Consider the following 14,157-nt stretch of genomic DNA (forward strand, 5'->3'; position numbering starts at 1 on the left):
ACGAGGACGAGGGAGACGGAAAGGAGTACGAATTCATGACAATTCGCATCCTTACAAAGGAGAGCTGTCTTGTACAGAGCTCGCGTGAGGATCTTTACTGCAGAAATAGAAAGATTCGTTAACATGTTTCAGATATTCATACTTGAGACACTAAGGGGATTGTAGTCATCATCGTGAAGATCAAAAATAATTGCACATCAACATCCGTTTGAATGAGCAGCAGCAAGCGTCTTCATCCACGCCATGGTAGCCATGCCCTGTTCAAAGCGACAGGCAGAAGGTCAGGGACTATCAGTATCATGAGGCTCTTCGTTACCGGGTGACCTCCCTTGGCCAAGTCTCTCTCGTACTCAACGCGTGCCTGACCATGTGATCAGACAGGCATATCAACATACTACGAGGTTTCACCTGAGCAAACGAGCGAGCTGCCATGCGGCAAACAAGGTCGGGACCAGGATTGATGGGCATGGGACCAATACCACTCAACATAGTTCGCTGTTGCTTTCCATACATATTGTTTTGCTGAATGCAGCAAGTCATTTAAAGGCAGGGAAAGGCTTCCTGTTGAAGCTACTGCCCTCATGTTTCTTTCATCCTTCCCTCCTCGTTCCAATGATCATCCATAGCGATCGCTCTTCATTCCCGCGCACACTCCACAACTCTGCATTGAATCTTGTCTAGATCCTTTCTTTTTATCTGCTCCTCATCTCAACGTGGTCAGCTGGCTCATCAACCTCCATGGCATACCCAAACTCGCTCTTCCCTCCATTTCCCAACTCTGCAAGGTCTACAAGTGGATGCTTTCCCTGGCTAACACAAATGTATATTTCTTTCTCCTCCTGATGCCTTGCAGCTCCTCCTTCCCATCAGTTTTCCTCCTCCTTATCATCTTCCTCCTCCATATAGTCCACAACTCGTCCTCCTCCTCCTCCTCCTCCTCCTCCTCCTCCTCCTCCTCCTCCTCCTCGCTCACCTCAGCAAGCTCTCCGAACATGAACGGCTGTTCGCCTGCACACCACCCCTACGAGTACCCTACCCCCTATCCAATTTCGATATTTTTGTACCCCATCATCTCTCTTTAATTTTGTGGACATCTCCTAGGTAGGGTGGTATACCCCCCCCCCCATCAATGTGATATTCAGTTACATACGTTACATCTATCTATTTTGGGCTGGTAATGCCGGCGAGAGCGATGGGAAAAGAAAGATAGGGAAGGAATGAAGGAGGGTGGAGAGCCATTGACGAAAACGGAAAGGATGACATGATGACAACAGTGACAGAGCAGAAGAGAGAGAAGGATCAGGTCTTGTGATGATGTAAGGTCGTTAGTTGGAAATTCGATAGTGCGGGGAGTGGAACCACAACCGCGATTGTGCTTCCTATCTCTCTTCTGTTGTCTTCATCCTCACCCTTCCACAATCACACGACTCTTCAATATGTTTTCCATCATAATATACAGCCTTGTTTTCATCCTGCTTGCCGTCACATGCTCGTCACAGTAATGCACGATAGATGATGTAAATGAAACTGCTGCCGATGCAGCGGAAAGAAGAGGACGTTTATAAGCAAAACCATGAGATGTAGAGGTTGAAGTTAGGCATTACAGTATGGTTTCAGATTCGGCTCAATCAGAAGGAGAGGGTTCTTAGGAACTCAGAATTGCCAGTCGTGTCGAATCTTGTTTTCATAAGTTACACTCATCGTTGATTGTTGTTGTCTTATGTGTGACTTGGATCGTGCAGGTCGTTGGAGACCATGTTTCAGGTTTGGAGACATTTCTCCTCTCTTGATCTTCTCGGCGCTTATTACGCCGACAACGTCAATGATGGACTTCGTGGGAATGTAGAGCGAACGCCTTCACGATTGCAGTCTTGACTGACATGTCCACAGTCGCCTTCATGCGATGGGATGGGACCGCAGAACAACAGGCACGTAGGTGACGGCAGGTTCTGTCAGGTCAGTTGCACCCGTGGTTGTCAAGTTGTGTTTTCATTTCCGATGTTTCAATCTTTGTTCATGTTGTGTTCAGTCTTCATGGTCTGACGAGAATGCTGGGCAGCCCGAAAACTTCTTGTCTCCAAAAGAGCGCGAGGCAACACTTGGGATCTAAATTTAACTGTCTAGCGACGACATACCGCTCACAGAACTTCTTGTTCCACCTGCACATGTTATGACTTTTGTAGTAGATTGATGCTACCATCACGTTACCTATTGTTGCCTCTCTCAGCATGTCTTTTTCTCGCCATGCTGGACATTAGAGTCCGTCTCACTGTCCCTGCAGAGTAACTACGCACTTTGCCGAATTTCCGAGTCATGTGTCTTTCGAGCAGAAATTCTGATGCATGGAACAGAAGCAGCTGGGGCGTCGAGGGCACAGCAGGCATCCTTCGGGGTGCTGCGGAAAGGGATGAGCAGGAAGTAGAAGAAATGAGAGCAGCAGCAGGCGACCTGACATCTCTTCTTCATCACGTTGAACAAGTCGTTAGCTTCGCTCTCGTTGTGCGTGTACATGAAGTACGATTTGCCGTGACGGGAGCAGAACAGCGCCGGGCCTTCTCCTCGTCTGCGTAAGGTGCCAGTAAGCTGGACCTACAGAACTCAAAACGGTTATGAATCCTCTTCCTCACCCGAAGGAAGCTCGGAGTTGACACCCCAACACACCACAGAGCCGCTTGGACATTGCGAGGTTGAGCATACCATGAAGCTTGTGGGACCCGCATCGTTCCTTCTTCCCCTGCTTCCCGTCCTATCCCAACATGAGACACCGATGACCCCCATCAAGCCCTCTCATCACCCTGCCAGGGAAGCCGAAGATCGCTTGCTTCAAGCAGCCGCCCTGCCATGAGCATGAGGAGCAGCAGGCGGAGAGACTCGCTGAGAGCTACAGGGAAGCCGCAACGCTTGGTGATCACGTCGAACAAATCCGATGTCCGATGAACAGCGCAGGAAAAGGCTCTGCTTGAGTTTCTTGAACAGCGTCTCCTTAGCACGAGAAGAGACAGACAAGACACGCTCACAAGTGACCGTAGATAGCCCTCCTGCTGCATCCCTCCTCATGGCACCGTGTGCCGATACACAGGCCGTCCTTCTCCTGGATTAACCCGCATGTAAGAAGGCACAGGATGCCATGGGAGATAGCAAGACCTTGCGATGCTGGCGGCACCTCCGTGCAAACCAGTCTGACTGATTCCCGTACGTTGGGCTGCGATCACAGCCAGGGAACTCACACCTCCGGGAGCGAAGGTTGACGTCCGACGCCAACTTGTGCTCGCTGCATCGCGTGTAGATGCCCGAGGAAAGGTTTCCGTAGATCGGCTGGAAGGACAAACCGCGTCAGATACAGATCCTCCTCCTCCATCATCACCTGTCGCACGCATCCCCTGACTTCACAACTTGTCGACCGCAGGTTGACATGTGACGCATGGCGATGCAGGGCACAAAAGCGGTCGGAGGTATTGCTGGTTCTACTACCGTAGATCGCTCTGTTGGTGCAATTCTTGCAAACCCAAGAGATGTTGCGTAACTTCTTGGTGCCAGGCCTTACTCCTCGCTTACCGACCAAAGATGGTACCTGAAAGGTGACATGTCACAACAACAACCGCACCAAGATCTATTCCTACGCGGGATTGTGGTTTCATGAGTGAAGAGCAATTAGATCTCAAAGAATGCGAGGTGTTAGATGAATTCGACTCAGTTCTCGACATGTTGAATACTGCTGATGAGTTTGTCTTGTCCTCCTTGATCGTCTCCCTCATGTACGGCGAGAGCGTTGGGGCCTACACTTCCAACTTCAGTTGTGATGGCAGGACATGGGATCCGTCTCACCCGACTGATTTCAGGAGGCATCGAGTTGTTCATCACAAAGAACCTGAATGGGACTTCACAAACTGCCACGTACTTCCTTTCACCTACCTGCTCTCTGCTGGAAAGATTGGGCAGTGAGACCAAGGGTCTGTCGTGATGCCGGTATGTTCCTTCTCTTCCCCCGCTCCATTTAACCGTCGTGCGGTTGAGGTCATGTGATTGAGACTCGTGATGGAGACGGACGAGAATAGTAATGAGACGAAGAGAAGAGACAGTCGAACAAGTAGTGTATGACTTGTCATCCGTCGCCAGAGATAATTGGACTTCTAACCACTTGTGGGCACGCAAAACATCCAGAGTGGATGAGAGTGGATGTTGACCTGATATCACATGTTCAGCATAACTGTCAATTGTGGTGGATTCCTGACGATTGACTGTCGTGTCTCTCGTTCAATCATAGTGCTGTGTTTCTATGACAGATTTGTCAGGAAAGAGGCTTCTCCAGCGGCCTCAAGTGATGTTGTAGTCTGTTGGATCATCGAAGTTCTGCGCATTCAATACGAAGGGTCCTTCTTCTCTTCTGTCTTTCTGTTCCCTTTCGAGAGTCTCTCCACTTTCCCGCATTGCCTTCGCATACATCTGCCGTAGTATCTTGCTCCCATCAGCGTTTCTCTTCCTTCGCCTTCCCCTCTCCAATTGCATGCTTCATTTCCACACCACCAGCCCCATCTACTATCCAACTACCCCGAATTCTTCCTATACGGGAAAGGGGGTAAGGGTACTACAGTAGGGGTACATATCAAGGATTTTCCTAGGGTGAAAGATGTTTTCGAGGGGTACTCCCTCATGGGTAATGGGTGTAGGTGATCCTAGGCACTAAGTGATTACTAAGACCACCAGGTCCTATCTTCTCTACAATTTCCTGTCCTATGGTCATATGAAGAGGTCTTAGAATTGGTCGTAGGTAGGTCATATTCTAGTTATGAAATTCAGTCAGAGGAGAGTCCTAGGAAGTTGTTAGCAACGGAGGCGCGGGTGGCCGACGATGCAGGTGAACAGCAGGCAAGGAGGGCGTCGATGGAGGGAGGGGATGAAAAGTCGCAGTGGTAGAGAGACATTCTTAGTTCAACCAGATGTAAACACATATTTCCAACGGAATGAAGGGCAATGACGGCCGGGGGATGGTGGCAATGCAAGGAAGAATGAGCAGGCTCCTGTAACGGAGGAGGGAGGGGGGAGGAGCTTCATGGGGAGGGGTGAGGATTTGGATGCCGGAGGCAAAGAAAGATAGAGAATAGACACATTTCTTGTTAACGGAGAGGATCCCAAAATGCGTATGAGGGGGGGCTGAGTTGTTCCTTGAACCGGAATGGACAGTGCTGTGTCTTGTCGTTTTCTTGCATGAGAACGCATCACCCCTCTGTCTCCTTTTGCACCTCTCTACAACAAATATGTGCCTTTGCTTTTATGTGTGATTACAACATAGTTGTGAAATGTGATTTTGTACCCGCTGATGTTTTTAACGATTCTTATGGAACAGCGCTACTTGAATACGGCTCGATCACTCTGTAAAGTTCAAGTTCCTCGCTTTGCTTTGCGCAACTGGGCTCCTTTGACCTCCAGTAGATTTCTCTCTACTGAAGCAGCAGTAGAAGAAGATGATGAAGATGTTGTGGGTTACGTGGAATACGATATGTTCGATGAGACGTACATGACCGAGAAGGAGAAAGCATACATCAGGAAGATTGAGCGAGGTGTCGGTGATCTCAAGAAGTTCGCTGCCGAGACTCCTGTTACTCCAGAAGAAGTGGTAAGTTTCCGCTTCAAATTTCCTTTTCTCTGGTCTTTACCTGTGATCAGGCCCAGTGCATCGTGAATATGATCCAAACTCAGCTAGAAGAGAACATGGATGTCGTTGAGACCGTGCCTGAACAAGATTATGCAACGGCGGTTGACATTATCAACCAAGAGAAAATTAAGCTTGGTCTGGACAAGCTGGATGTGGAGCCTCGCCGGCAACTATCTCTCAGGCAGATGTTCCAGCACGATTAAGCAGTTGGTTCAGGTTGTTGTGATATCTGATTAAGCCGTTCACGAGACAATCTGCGGGTAGTGCCGCGAAAGAGTCTATTTGAGGGACAGCAAGAATCAGGAATAAAGTAGAAATCGCAAAATTCTCAATTTCCTTACAGAGAACCATGCCTATGCTAACCTACAGTGGAAATTAGTCGACATATGCTCCATAGCTGCTCCAGAATGCCAACGCGAAGAGACGGATCGGATTTAAGCCTTCTTTTCGACAACCAGCAGAGGGTGCAATTCCCACACCTCCTCGCCGTTCTTCACCAAAACTTGCTTCACTACACCTGCTGATCGACAGCGAGCTTCGACGGATGCTTTACAAGTCTCAATCACCGCAACTACCATGTCCTCATCGACTGTGTCTCCTTCCTTGCAACAGATCTCCACCACTTCGCCGAGCTCAGCCGGCACTGCCATGCCTCCAGCTGGGAGTGCACTCACGTCAAATACCGAGAAATACGGACATCAACAGACTTACGTCCTGAGACTTCAGGTGAGAAGACTACAAACTCATTCGTGCCAAGCTTTGGTAGCTCTCCTTCATACTTGGCTTGCTTGGCAATTGACGGCATGAAAGTCCTGACGTGTCCTGGACTTGGCCTTGCATTCTGAAACTGATGGACTCCTTTGCTCCATGTACTCCGGGCTTTGATTAGAAGGCTCCTTGCAATGCATCGATTAACAAGTGCCATCCTGTGAGATGTGGCTTGAAGTAGGACAGAAGTAGGGCAGATGGGATGGCTCTGTGTTAGAACAAGATTCCCTTGCTTTGTGATGATCTTGACCTTGAGATCAAATGGCACAAACGCACATCACATGAACCTTCTGAAAACGAAAGAAGAGGAAACGGGTCAGCTATGGTTGGAAGACTGAACTTAAGCGAGGTTTCAAGTATAGCAAAAATCATGGTAGCTCTGTCGCAACAGGCTCCGACCATGGACAACTATTCTGCAACAGAATCTTCGTGCAACAACACAAAGTTTGCATCATTCCCCCGGGAATATCACACATCTTTCAACTAGTGCAATGGATTAAAAGATATGATGCCAGAAAGACAACCAATGCACTCAGTTCTAGTTCATTCTCCCTCTCTCGAATTTCACTTTGAAATATTGACAGGAGAAAAACCTAGCACTTCACCTATGAAACTGAAGGCCACGAGATTCATTTCAGATTCTGCACATCGACTCGCTTCATCATTCTATCACCGAACTTTCGAACATTTCTCTCTTTCTACAGCATTTCCTTCTTCGTCCTTTCTCTTCGCCATGACTAATCCTCCATTTGCTCGCATGGACGGCCCCTCCACAGACATCCCACCCACCCCATCTTGCTTTATACATTTTATCACCCCTACCCACTACTGGAAATGTAGAGCGTAATAGAAATAACCCCTACGTGGGGTGGTCACAAGTAACCACCCCACGCTGACTTCCCCATACCAGATCACCCACCCCGCGGAATCCCATCTCTGCAAAATAACTTGTAATTGGGGTACCAGTTGATAAAATATCGCATCAGCTTGTCGTAAAGGTGGGTAACAAATGGGATAAAATGAGGTAGGGGTACTCACAGTAGGGGTGTGTCGATACAAGAAGGGGTGGAGAAAATGAACTCATACCGGACACCACAAGGAATTTTTGATTTTGGACCCCACCCACCGAAGTAGACACCCTGGACCTATACAAGGGGGTACATTATCGCATGTTGTTCGGCAATGAAGGGCCTGTGAAGAGCCGGGAAGAGGAAACGAAGAAGCAGCAGCAGCCAGAGGAGAAGGAGAATGATGATGATGATCAAAAAGTGAAGAAGAAGAAGATATGGACGTGGAAAGATATGTAGGGAGTGCAGACAAGGAGGCCGAATGGAGACGAGGGAACGAGGGGGCTGGGACGCAGGACGCGAGGAGAGGAGGGAGGAAGAGCATATTGAGGACGGAGAAGCAGCGAGAAGGATGTCATTTTTTCGGCCGCAAAGAGAAAGAAGGCAAGGGATTGGGCGAGAAAGAAGAGACTTGGAAGGAGCGAGGGGGGGTTGAGGGCATTGCTGGCTCGAAGGAAGAAATTCAATACGTCTTTGAGTGACTTTATGGCATCTCTAGGAGATTAATAGTTGACAACTCACTTGTCTTTATAGCTTCTGGTAACCGGCATGCTTTCTTCCTAGTGGAATATGGAGCAAGACTGGGTGATGGTTGGGAAATCGAAGAAACATCACAAGAGCTCGGAGGGTAAGAAGGACTTTCACATGCACAGATTGTTAACTAGACGATTATGCAGGAACAAGGTCGAAAGGGTCTAATGCGTCACAACACCCGGCCGCCTTGAATGTTGTAAATAATGAGACCTCGGTGCCTTTGAAACCGATCAAACTATCTCTCAATGCCTCCGACCACACCGTCGTGGAAGGAGCTGGGGATGACGATGTGACTTCAAATCCAATCAGAGATCGTGAAGAAGAGGGGCATGCACGCATCCATGCTTCCGGGAGATGTTCCCCGTCCCCAGACCCGTTAGCTATGACTCTTCCCATCAAACCTCACGAAGCTAACGGAGAGAGCTCGGAGGAGTCGTTAAGACCCGAGCCGGAAGGGGCGGAGAGTGAACCAAGTCCACAGAGCGGTGAGCAGACGGTGTTGTGAATACATTCACTGACTGTGTGTCAGGCCATCTCCCTTCTACTTCTCCATCGCTATCAGGTGGGAAGCGAGCAGAGGAGGTCGAGAGTTTGGGTACGTCGCTTTTTGGAGGGCACCCTGGAGGGCACCGGAAGGTTTTTCATCTTCGTGCAGGCTCGCCGAGTAGTGAGCCTCCTCCTCCTGCCATTGCTCCAGCGATCCGACAGGAGGGAGCCAGCGGGGCTGTGAACGAGGGTACACCGGGGACTACTGAGAAGAAGGTCAAGGTAAGCGATGCACAGCTGTGTCCGGGGCCAATCTTACCTGTCTATCTACCATCTTGTCGACAGCACAAGTCTGGACTTAACTTTCCGCTACATCCCACCAGCTGGCCACCAAAGAGCCTCTGCATGGGATCGGACAAGCTCATGACGCTGCCAAACGTCCGCTTCCCCTTGCAGAAACCCCCGTCGTCAGCAAGCCATCTGAAACAAGCTGCATTGAAATACTTCTTGATCACCAACGTGAGCAGGCCGTGGATAGATCAAGGTCTGTTATACATTTTTCTTCTCTGCCTGGCCTGTTTGTGATCTCTCGCCCGCTCCTCCCTCTGCTTCTTATCCGATCAGTTTTCTAGTCCTCTCGTCCCTTTGCTGATCGTGGCTATGCTTCGCGTCTTCCTGTTTCTCTGTCTCTTGCTCTCTCATCTTCACTCCTCTCGCTTGTTCATGTATCTGCCCGCAGGACCTCGATCGTTGCAGCAGGACAGCGTGCTCGTTGACGCCATCCGCGCTCAGACTCCTCTCATCATCATCTGTGATGGACATGGCTCCATTTCCCTCCTTGACAAGGAGCCTACCGAGGTCCCTGGGGACATCAAAAACTTCTTGCATGTTGGGGGACGACAAGCTGCCGAGATTTGCAGTCAGACTATCTTGCAGTTCATGAACAAGGTGTGATAGGAGGAGGAGGAGGAGGAGGAAGAGGAGGAGGATTTTAACTCGTATTAGTATGCAGATGAATTCTCGCTGCACAAGGCTGACGAATTCTTTCATCGGGCATTCTCCTCCGCTCACTCGACTGTGCTGAATCAGATCTTCATGGGGACAGAGAAAGATCCTGACGGGCAGCCTGCGAGGAAGGACATGAGCGCGCTGGACGGGACGTACTTCAGTCACAGCCTCAACAAGTGGCTGCAGCTCGTCCCGAGGAGCAGCGCGATCAACGCGGTCGTCTCCAAGGAGCTCCTCCTCCTCCCCGACGGCTCGCAGTGTCCCTTCTACAGGAGAGCCAACGGGTCGTGGGAGCACGGAGAGTTCGGCACTACCTGCACAGCCTGCGTCATCCTCAATGCAGCCGACGAGATCAGACCCTACCGCAAGGTCTGTGTGACCGGAAACGTGGGGGACACAGACGCTTGCCTCTTCCGCTTCAGCTCCGCCATGGCAGGACAGCGTGCAGTGCTAAAGTTTGGGCTGTGGCTGACGAAGGAGCACTCGCTGTACTCCCGGGAGGAGCGGGAGCGTCCCTTGGAGGCTGGCGGCGTGCTGTCGGACTACGAGGGAGGGGAGGGGATCAAGTTCAAGCTCAAGGTCGACATCGACATGCCCCAGGGAGGGAGGAATGCTGTGGCATACGAGCCGACAAGGGGTATCGGGCACGCCATCGGACAGTTCCGGGGGATCATTCCTTCGCCCTCCATCTCAGTGGTAGAAGTAGAAGACGGTGAGTACCACCCTCTGGCTTGCTCTGCTGTCCTGTCTTGTCTTTTCCATGCTCTCACCCTTCATCTCAGCTTTCCTCTTCTCCCCTCCCCCTCCCCCCCTCCACCAATCGCAACATCATGCGTTTCCACATGTCAGGTTACCACTCCTCACCTCATCCTGAGATTGTACGCAGGGGATATTATCGTGGTTGGTACGGACGGGCTGTGGAATGCGTTAGGGGGGAGGAGAAGACCAGGAGACACGAGGGAACTGGGCGAGGAGATGGAAGGAGTTCTGCTTGCAAACATGAAGAAATTCTTCCAGCTGCACAGAGAGAAAGACCCGCAGGCGATAGGTGGAGAGCTCATGAACTTGGCAAAGGTGAGGAGGAAGCGATCCATGGGGCTGGTGATGACGATGCGAACAGAGGAAAGGGCTGCAGGATAATGCAAGTCTTGCTGTGGTGAAGATTACTTCATCGGTAAGTGGAGGAGAAGGGGGAAAGAAGGGAGCAGAATGGAAAGAATGCGGAGACGATGACGAATATGGGAGGGAGGAGGGTGCGAATGAGGGAGAGGAGAGCGAGGAGGAAATGAGGGAGCAGATTCTGATGACACAACACAGGGGATGATGGTAAACACGTGAAGTTGTGCAATCTACATGTATATACAACATTTACATCTGCTCGTGTGCTCTCCCTCTCGCTCCTCCCGTGTCCTCCTCTGACTTGCTTGACTCCTCCTCTCCTCCTCCTCTCCTCCTCCTCCTCCTCCTCCTCCTCCTCCACGTCATCATTGAGACTGTCGTGCTTGGCTGTTGAATCCGAAGCCGTTGAAGACCTGCAGTCAACATCAGAGAAGAACCAAGAGAAGAGGGAGAAGTCAGGCTGGGGCTAATGAAGAAGGAAAGGCGGAGAGAGCGCGGGCTGACCTGGTTGAAGGAGTTCTCTAGGGAGGAGGGATCAAGGTAACTCGGTAAGAAACTCTGGTGAAGTTTTCGCATGCTGCTGCTCCTGGAGCCAAGGAAGCCGTCACTCCTCCCAGGTGTGCTGCCGCGCCGTGCGGTCAACTGCAAGGTGGACGTTCTACTCTCCTTCCTCGTGCTGTCTCTTGCTGGCAGCAGGTGGGCTGGTTGCGGTTGCTGCAGCGTCTCGAAGCTCCCAAGGGTCTTGCCGTGCTTGCCCTGCAGGAGGCGATTGAGGCTGTCAAAGCTCTCGGCTCCTCCTCCAGCCCTCCTGTAGCTGGCCGTGAGCTCGTCCACTCTTTCCAGCTGCGAAGGAGCCTCTTCCTCATAGAAGGTCTTGAGTAGAGCTCTCACCGCTGCCACCTCATGCTCCAGCCTCTCAGATCCAGCGCCCGCAGCCTGGTGGGTAGAGGGGGGAGGATCGGCCTTGGCCTCCTCCCTACTTGTGGTGGGCTGACTGCCGTTGAAGATTGAGGAGACGCCGAGCTGGTTCTTGATCTCTGCGATGAGAGGATTGTTGCGAGGAGCAGGACGTAATTTCTGTTTCTGTTCTCCTCCCGTCAACCTGGCGAGCTCTTCCTGCATCTTCTCCTGCATTGCCCTGAGCGATTCCTCCATTCTCTCGCAGATGTTGTGCTCGAGCTGTTGCATCCTGGCCTCAAGCATGGACGGGAGGTCCTCCATCCTCGAGCTCGTGGTGGAGGAGGAGGAGCGGGAGTCGTACAGGTAGTTGTCCTGGAGCTGAACAAGAACAGACTTGAGGACGAAGAGGACTGTGCTGTTCCAACCGGGTCCCTCCTCCTGCATGGCGTTAAAGATGTGTCTCTGCATGAACTCAAAGATCTGCATCCGAATGGCCCTCTCAAACTCTTCGCGGTTGAGGGCCAGCGTCTCATCTCCGCCCCCGGCGCTCTTGAAGAATTCCTTCACGTCCTGGTTTGACATCTTGATCGTCGGGTACACGGGGATCAGCGTCACTCCCGCCTGCAACTCTGACCGTGAGATGCAGCCGACGTTCTTGATATCAACAATGCCAAAGATCGTGTCGATCCTTCTCGTCAGCTCCTGTTGAGAATCGTAGATAGACAGGGAGGACAGGAGCGGGTCCAGGCTGCGGATGTCCTTGACTCTGCCGTTCTTCTCGATACGCTCGAGGAGGAGCTTCTGCTTCTCCCTCTCCGAGGCGGAGGTGAAGTTGTCGAGGAGCACGGCGACAACCACCTGCAGCAAGATCCACCCCACGACAAGGATGAAGGAGATGAAGAAAAGTCCTCCTGTCAAGCTCGGCACTTGATTCCCGTTGGAGTCAATGGCTCCGGGATAGTCGAACGCCCATCCGTCCGACATGCCTGCGGCGATGGAGAAGAGAGAAGTGAGGGAGAGCGAGAAGCTGCTGAAGTGCTCCGGGTTCTGCTGCCCGAAGAAGCCGACAGCCAGGATGGCGTACATAGCAGAGATGAGGGTGAGGATGACGAAGGCGTTGAGGACAGGAATGAGACTTCCTATCAGCGCGTTGATGATGAGCCTGAGGCTCTTCAGCCGTCCGAACAGCCTCACGACTCGGAACGCACGCATCATACGAAGAACGTTGACACCTGGAAGGTTCTCAACAGCGAACACAAGCAGTGATCCAGCAACGATGAAGATATCGAAGAGGTTCCAGCCGCTGGTGATGAAGGGCCAAAACCAGTGAGCAAACGCGTTCACCACCAGTTCCAAAGTAAAGAATATCGTGAAGATAAGATCGAACGTATCGAAAAGCTTGCTGACATGAGACCCTGGCGAATTCGCCACCTCGCTCTGTATGGCATTGCAGAGAAAATTGAGAAGGATGAGGGCAACAAAAAATCCCTGGACAGCCGTGTGGTTGTAAAACAACCTTATCTTCTCTTGCAATAGGCCGATCTGGTTCTTGGAGACATAGATATGAACATGATTCGCCTCAGTTATCGTTGCCTTCAACACTCCCATCCACTCCATGCAAGCCTGCGGATCGTCGAGTTTGATCTCGAAAGACTTCCCCAGACATCTGCTGTTCTTCTTCGTGATGATTTCTAAGACCTTGGTGTCGACATCATTCAATGCGATGAATGAAAGTAAGTCAGATCGCATGTTACCAGGAAGGTTGTACTTGGACTTATTGCTAGACGCCTCTTCCAGAAAGTGAGCGAACTGCTCGAAAGTGAAGTGCTCACAATCTTCATCCCCGATCATGGAGAACAAATAATCCATGTATTGATCTGAGCAATTCATCGACAACTCCACAAATACTGCTCTCATCTCGGCCTTGTCCAATGTCCCAGAATGGTTCGTATCCCATCTGTCGAAGATCTCCTTCCATCGTGACAGAATGCTCGCTCTATTCTCGACGAAAGGCTCGATCCTCCCACGACGGACTCGATAGATGTCGTTCAGTACAATATCTTCTTCTACAGCGCCGTTCTCGTCGTACATGACGAGACGCTTGTTTGTAAACAACATCCTGCACGTCCTCCACGATTTATCATGGCACCGCACCTGCACCATACCTTCCTTCACCACAGCCGACGAATTGAGGGAAAGCAGAGACGTAGAGAAGTTCATGAACGACCCTGATCGCTTCATGGTCGACATTGTCTTCCTCATCTTCCCTGCCGTCTCTTCACTCGGCGGCGACGCCGCCGCCATGAAGGTAGACTTCGTGAACTGGATAAATGTGCACCGTTTTTGGGGGGTGGGGGGGGGGGGGTCGGAGGTCTTCGAGTTCCTTTGGGTACTGTTGGCTAAGTAGGGGTCCCTGTGAGTTGAAAACTCAAATGTAGTCGAAACGTGGGGTACTTTGTACTAAAAGGATGGGTGAGTAAGAAAAAAATCTTCTTTCGAAGGGTCTTTAGCTTATCAATGGGGTTGTAAACCGGGGGGGTGGTTTGTGCACCCCTTCTAGTTTTAACTTCCCATGGACCCCTAGGGATATAGGACCACTAGTATCCTTCCATACGGATTCCA

At 51.0% G+C, this 14,157-nt stretch overlaps 6 protein-coding genes across 6 annotated transcripts; 2 read left to right on the forward strand and 4 right to left on the reverse strand.

Moving 5' to 3' along the window:
• Nucleotides 1-47: 47 nt before the first annotated feature.
• On the reverse strand, nucleotides 48-592 carry GUITHDRAFT_149710 (hypothetical protein). Its single transcript, XM_005842058.1, has 3 exons — nucleotides 378-592; nucleotides 133-319; nucleotides 48-84 (listed from the first exon to the last, which is right to left on the reverse strand). Exons 1-2 carry the CDS (start codon nucleotides 511-513, stop codon nucleotides 282-284), a joined length of 174 nt encoding a protein of 57 aa, XP_005842115.1. The 5' UTR covers nucleotides 514-592; the 3' UTR covers nucleotides 48-84; nucleotides 133-281.
• A 1,719-nt stretch (nucleotides 593-2,311) lies between these two features.
• On the reverse strand, nucleotides 2,312-4,019 carry GUITHDRAFT_98919 (hypothetical protein; the record flags this gene model as incomplete). The annotated part of the gene is made up of 11 exons (XM_005842059.1): nucleotides 2,312-2,395; nucleotides 2,449-2,563; nucleotides 2,628-2,746; nucleotides 2,795-2,836; nucleotides 2,886-2,967; nucleotides 3,018-3,091; nucleotides 3,145-3,315; nucleotides 3,365-3,571; nucleotides 3,714-3,776; nucleotides 3,826-3,868; nucleotides 3,913-4,019. The coding sequence occupies 11 exons, from the start codon at nucleotides 4,017-4,019 to the stop codon at nucleotides 2,312-2,314; spliced, it is 1,107 nt and encodes a 368-aa protein (XP_005842116.1).
• Nucleotides 4,020-4,829: 810 nt separating this feature from the next.
• Nucleotides 4,830-5,974, forward strand: GUITHDRAFT_160384 (hypothetical protein). Its single transcript, XM_005842060.1, has 3 exons — nucleotides 4,830-4,855; nucleotides 5,345-5,614; nucleotides 5,665-5,974. The coding sequence occupies exons 1-3, from the start codon at nucleotides 4,850-4,852 to the stop codon at nucleotides 5,854-5,856; spliced, it is 468 nt and encodes a 155-aa protein (XP_005842117.1). The 5' UTR covers nucleotides 4,830-4,849; the 3' UTR covers nucleotides 5,857-5,974.
• Nucleotides 5,975-6,087: 113 nt separating this feature from the next.
• Nucleotides 6,088-6,458, reverse strand: GUITHDRAFT_98921 (hypothetical protein; the record flags this gene model as incomplete). The annotated part of the gene is made up of 2 exons (XM_005842061.1): nucleotides 6,088-6,311; nucleotides 6,365-6,458. The coding sequence occupies 2 exons, from the start codon at nucleotides 6,456-6,458 to the stop codon at nucleotides 6,088-6,090; spliced, it is 318 nt and encodes a 105-aa protein (XP_005842118.1).
• Nucleotides 6,459-8,058: 1,600 nt separating this feature from the next.
• GUITHDRAFT_160385 (hypothetical protein) lies at nucleotides 8,059-10,857 on the forward strand (the record flags this gene model as incomplete). The annotated part of the gene is made up of 10 exons (XM_005842062.1): nucleotides 8,059-8,116; nucleotides 8,166-8,507; nucleotides 8,552-8,584; nucleotides 8,678-8,790; nucleotides 8,854-9,052; nucleotides 9,248-9,456; nucleotides 9,598-10,228; nucleotides 10,403-10,590; nucleotides 10,637-10,690; nucleotides 10,834-10,857. The coding sequence occupies 10 exons, from the start codon at nucleotides 8,059-8,061 to the stop codon at nucleotides 10,852-10,854; spliced, it is 1,848 nt and encodes a 615-aa protein (XP_005842119.1).
• A 143-nt stretch (nucleotides 10,858-11,000) lies between these two features.
• Nucleotides 11,001-13,839, reverse strand: GUITHDRAFT_98923 (hypothetical protein; the record flags this gene model as incomplete). The annotated part of the gene is made up of 2 exons (XM_005842063.1): nucleotides 11,001-11,048; nucleotides 11,140-13,839. 2 exons carry the CDS (start codon nucleotides 13,837-13,839, stop codon nucleotides 11,001-11,003), a joined length of 2,748 nt encoding a protein of 915 aa, XP_005842120.1.
• Between the last annotated feature and the right edge of the window lie 318 nt (nucleotides 13,840-14,157).

Source organism: Guillardia theta, assembly GCF_000315625.1.
Source record: "Guillardia theta CCMP2712 unplaced genomic scaffold GUITHscaffold_1, whole genome shotgun sequence".
Classification (NCBI taxonomy): domain Eukaryota; class Cryptophyceae; order Pyrenomonadales; family Geminigeraceae; genus Guillardia; species Guillardia theta.

Bases quoted from the DNA above. Each gene is read 5' to 3' on its own strand.
- GUITHDRAFT_149710 (XM_005842058.1), bottom strand. From the start codon at position 513: ATGTATGGAAAGCAACAGCGAACTATGTTGAGTGGTATTGGTCCCATG. The intron at 320-377 runs CTGATCACATGG...AAGGGAGGTCAC, and splicing joins TAGTATGTTGATATGCCTGT to CCGGTAACGAAGAGCCTCAT.
- GUITHDRAFT_160384 (XM_005842060.1), top strand. The intron at 5,615-5,664 runs GTAAGTTTCCGC...ACCTGTGATCAG, and splicing joins CTGTTACTCCAGAAGAAGTG to GCCCAGTGCATCGTGAATAT.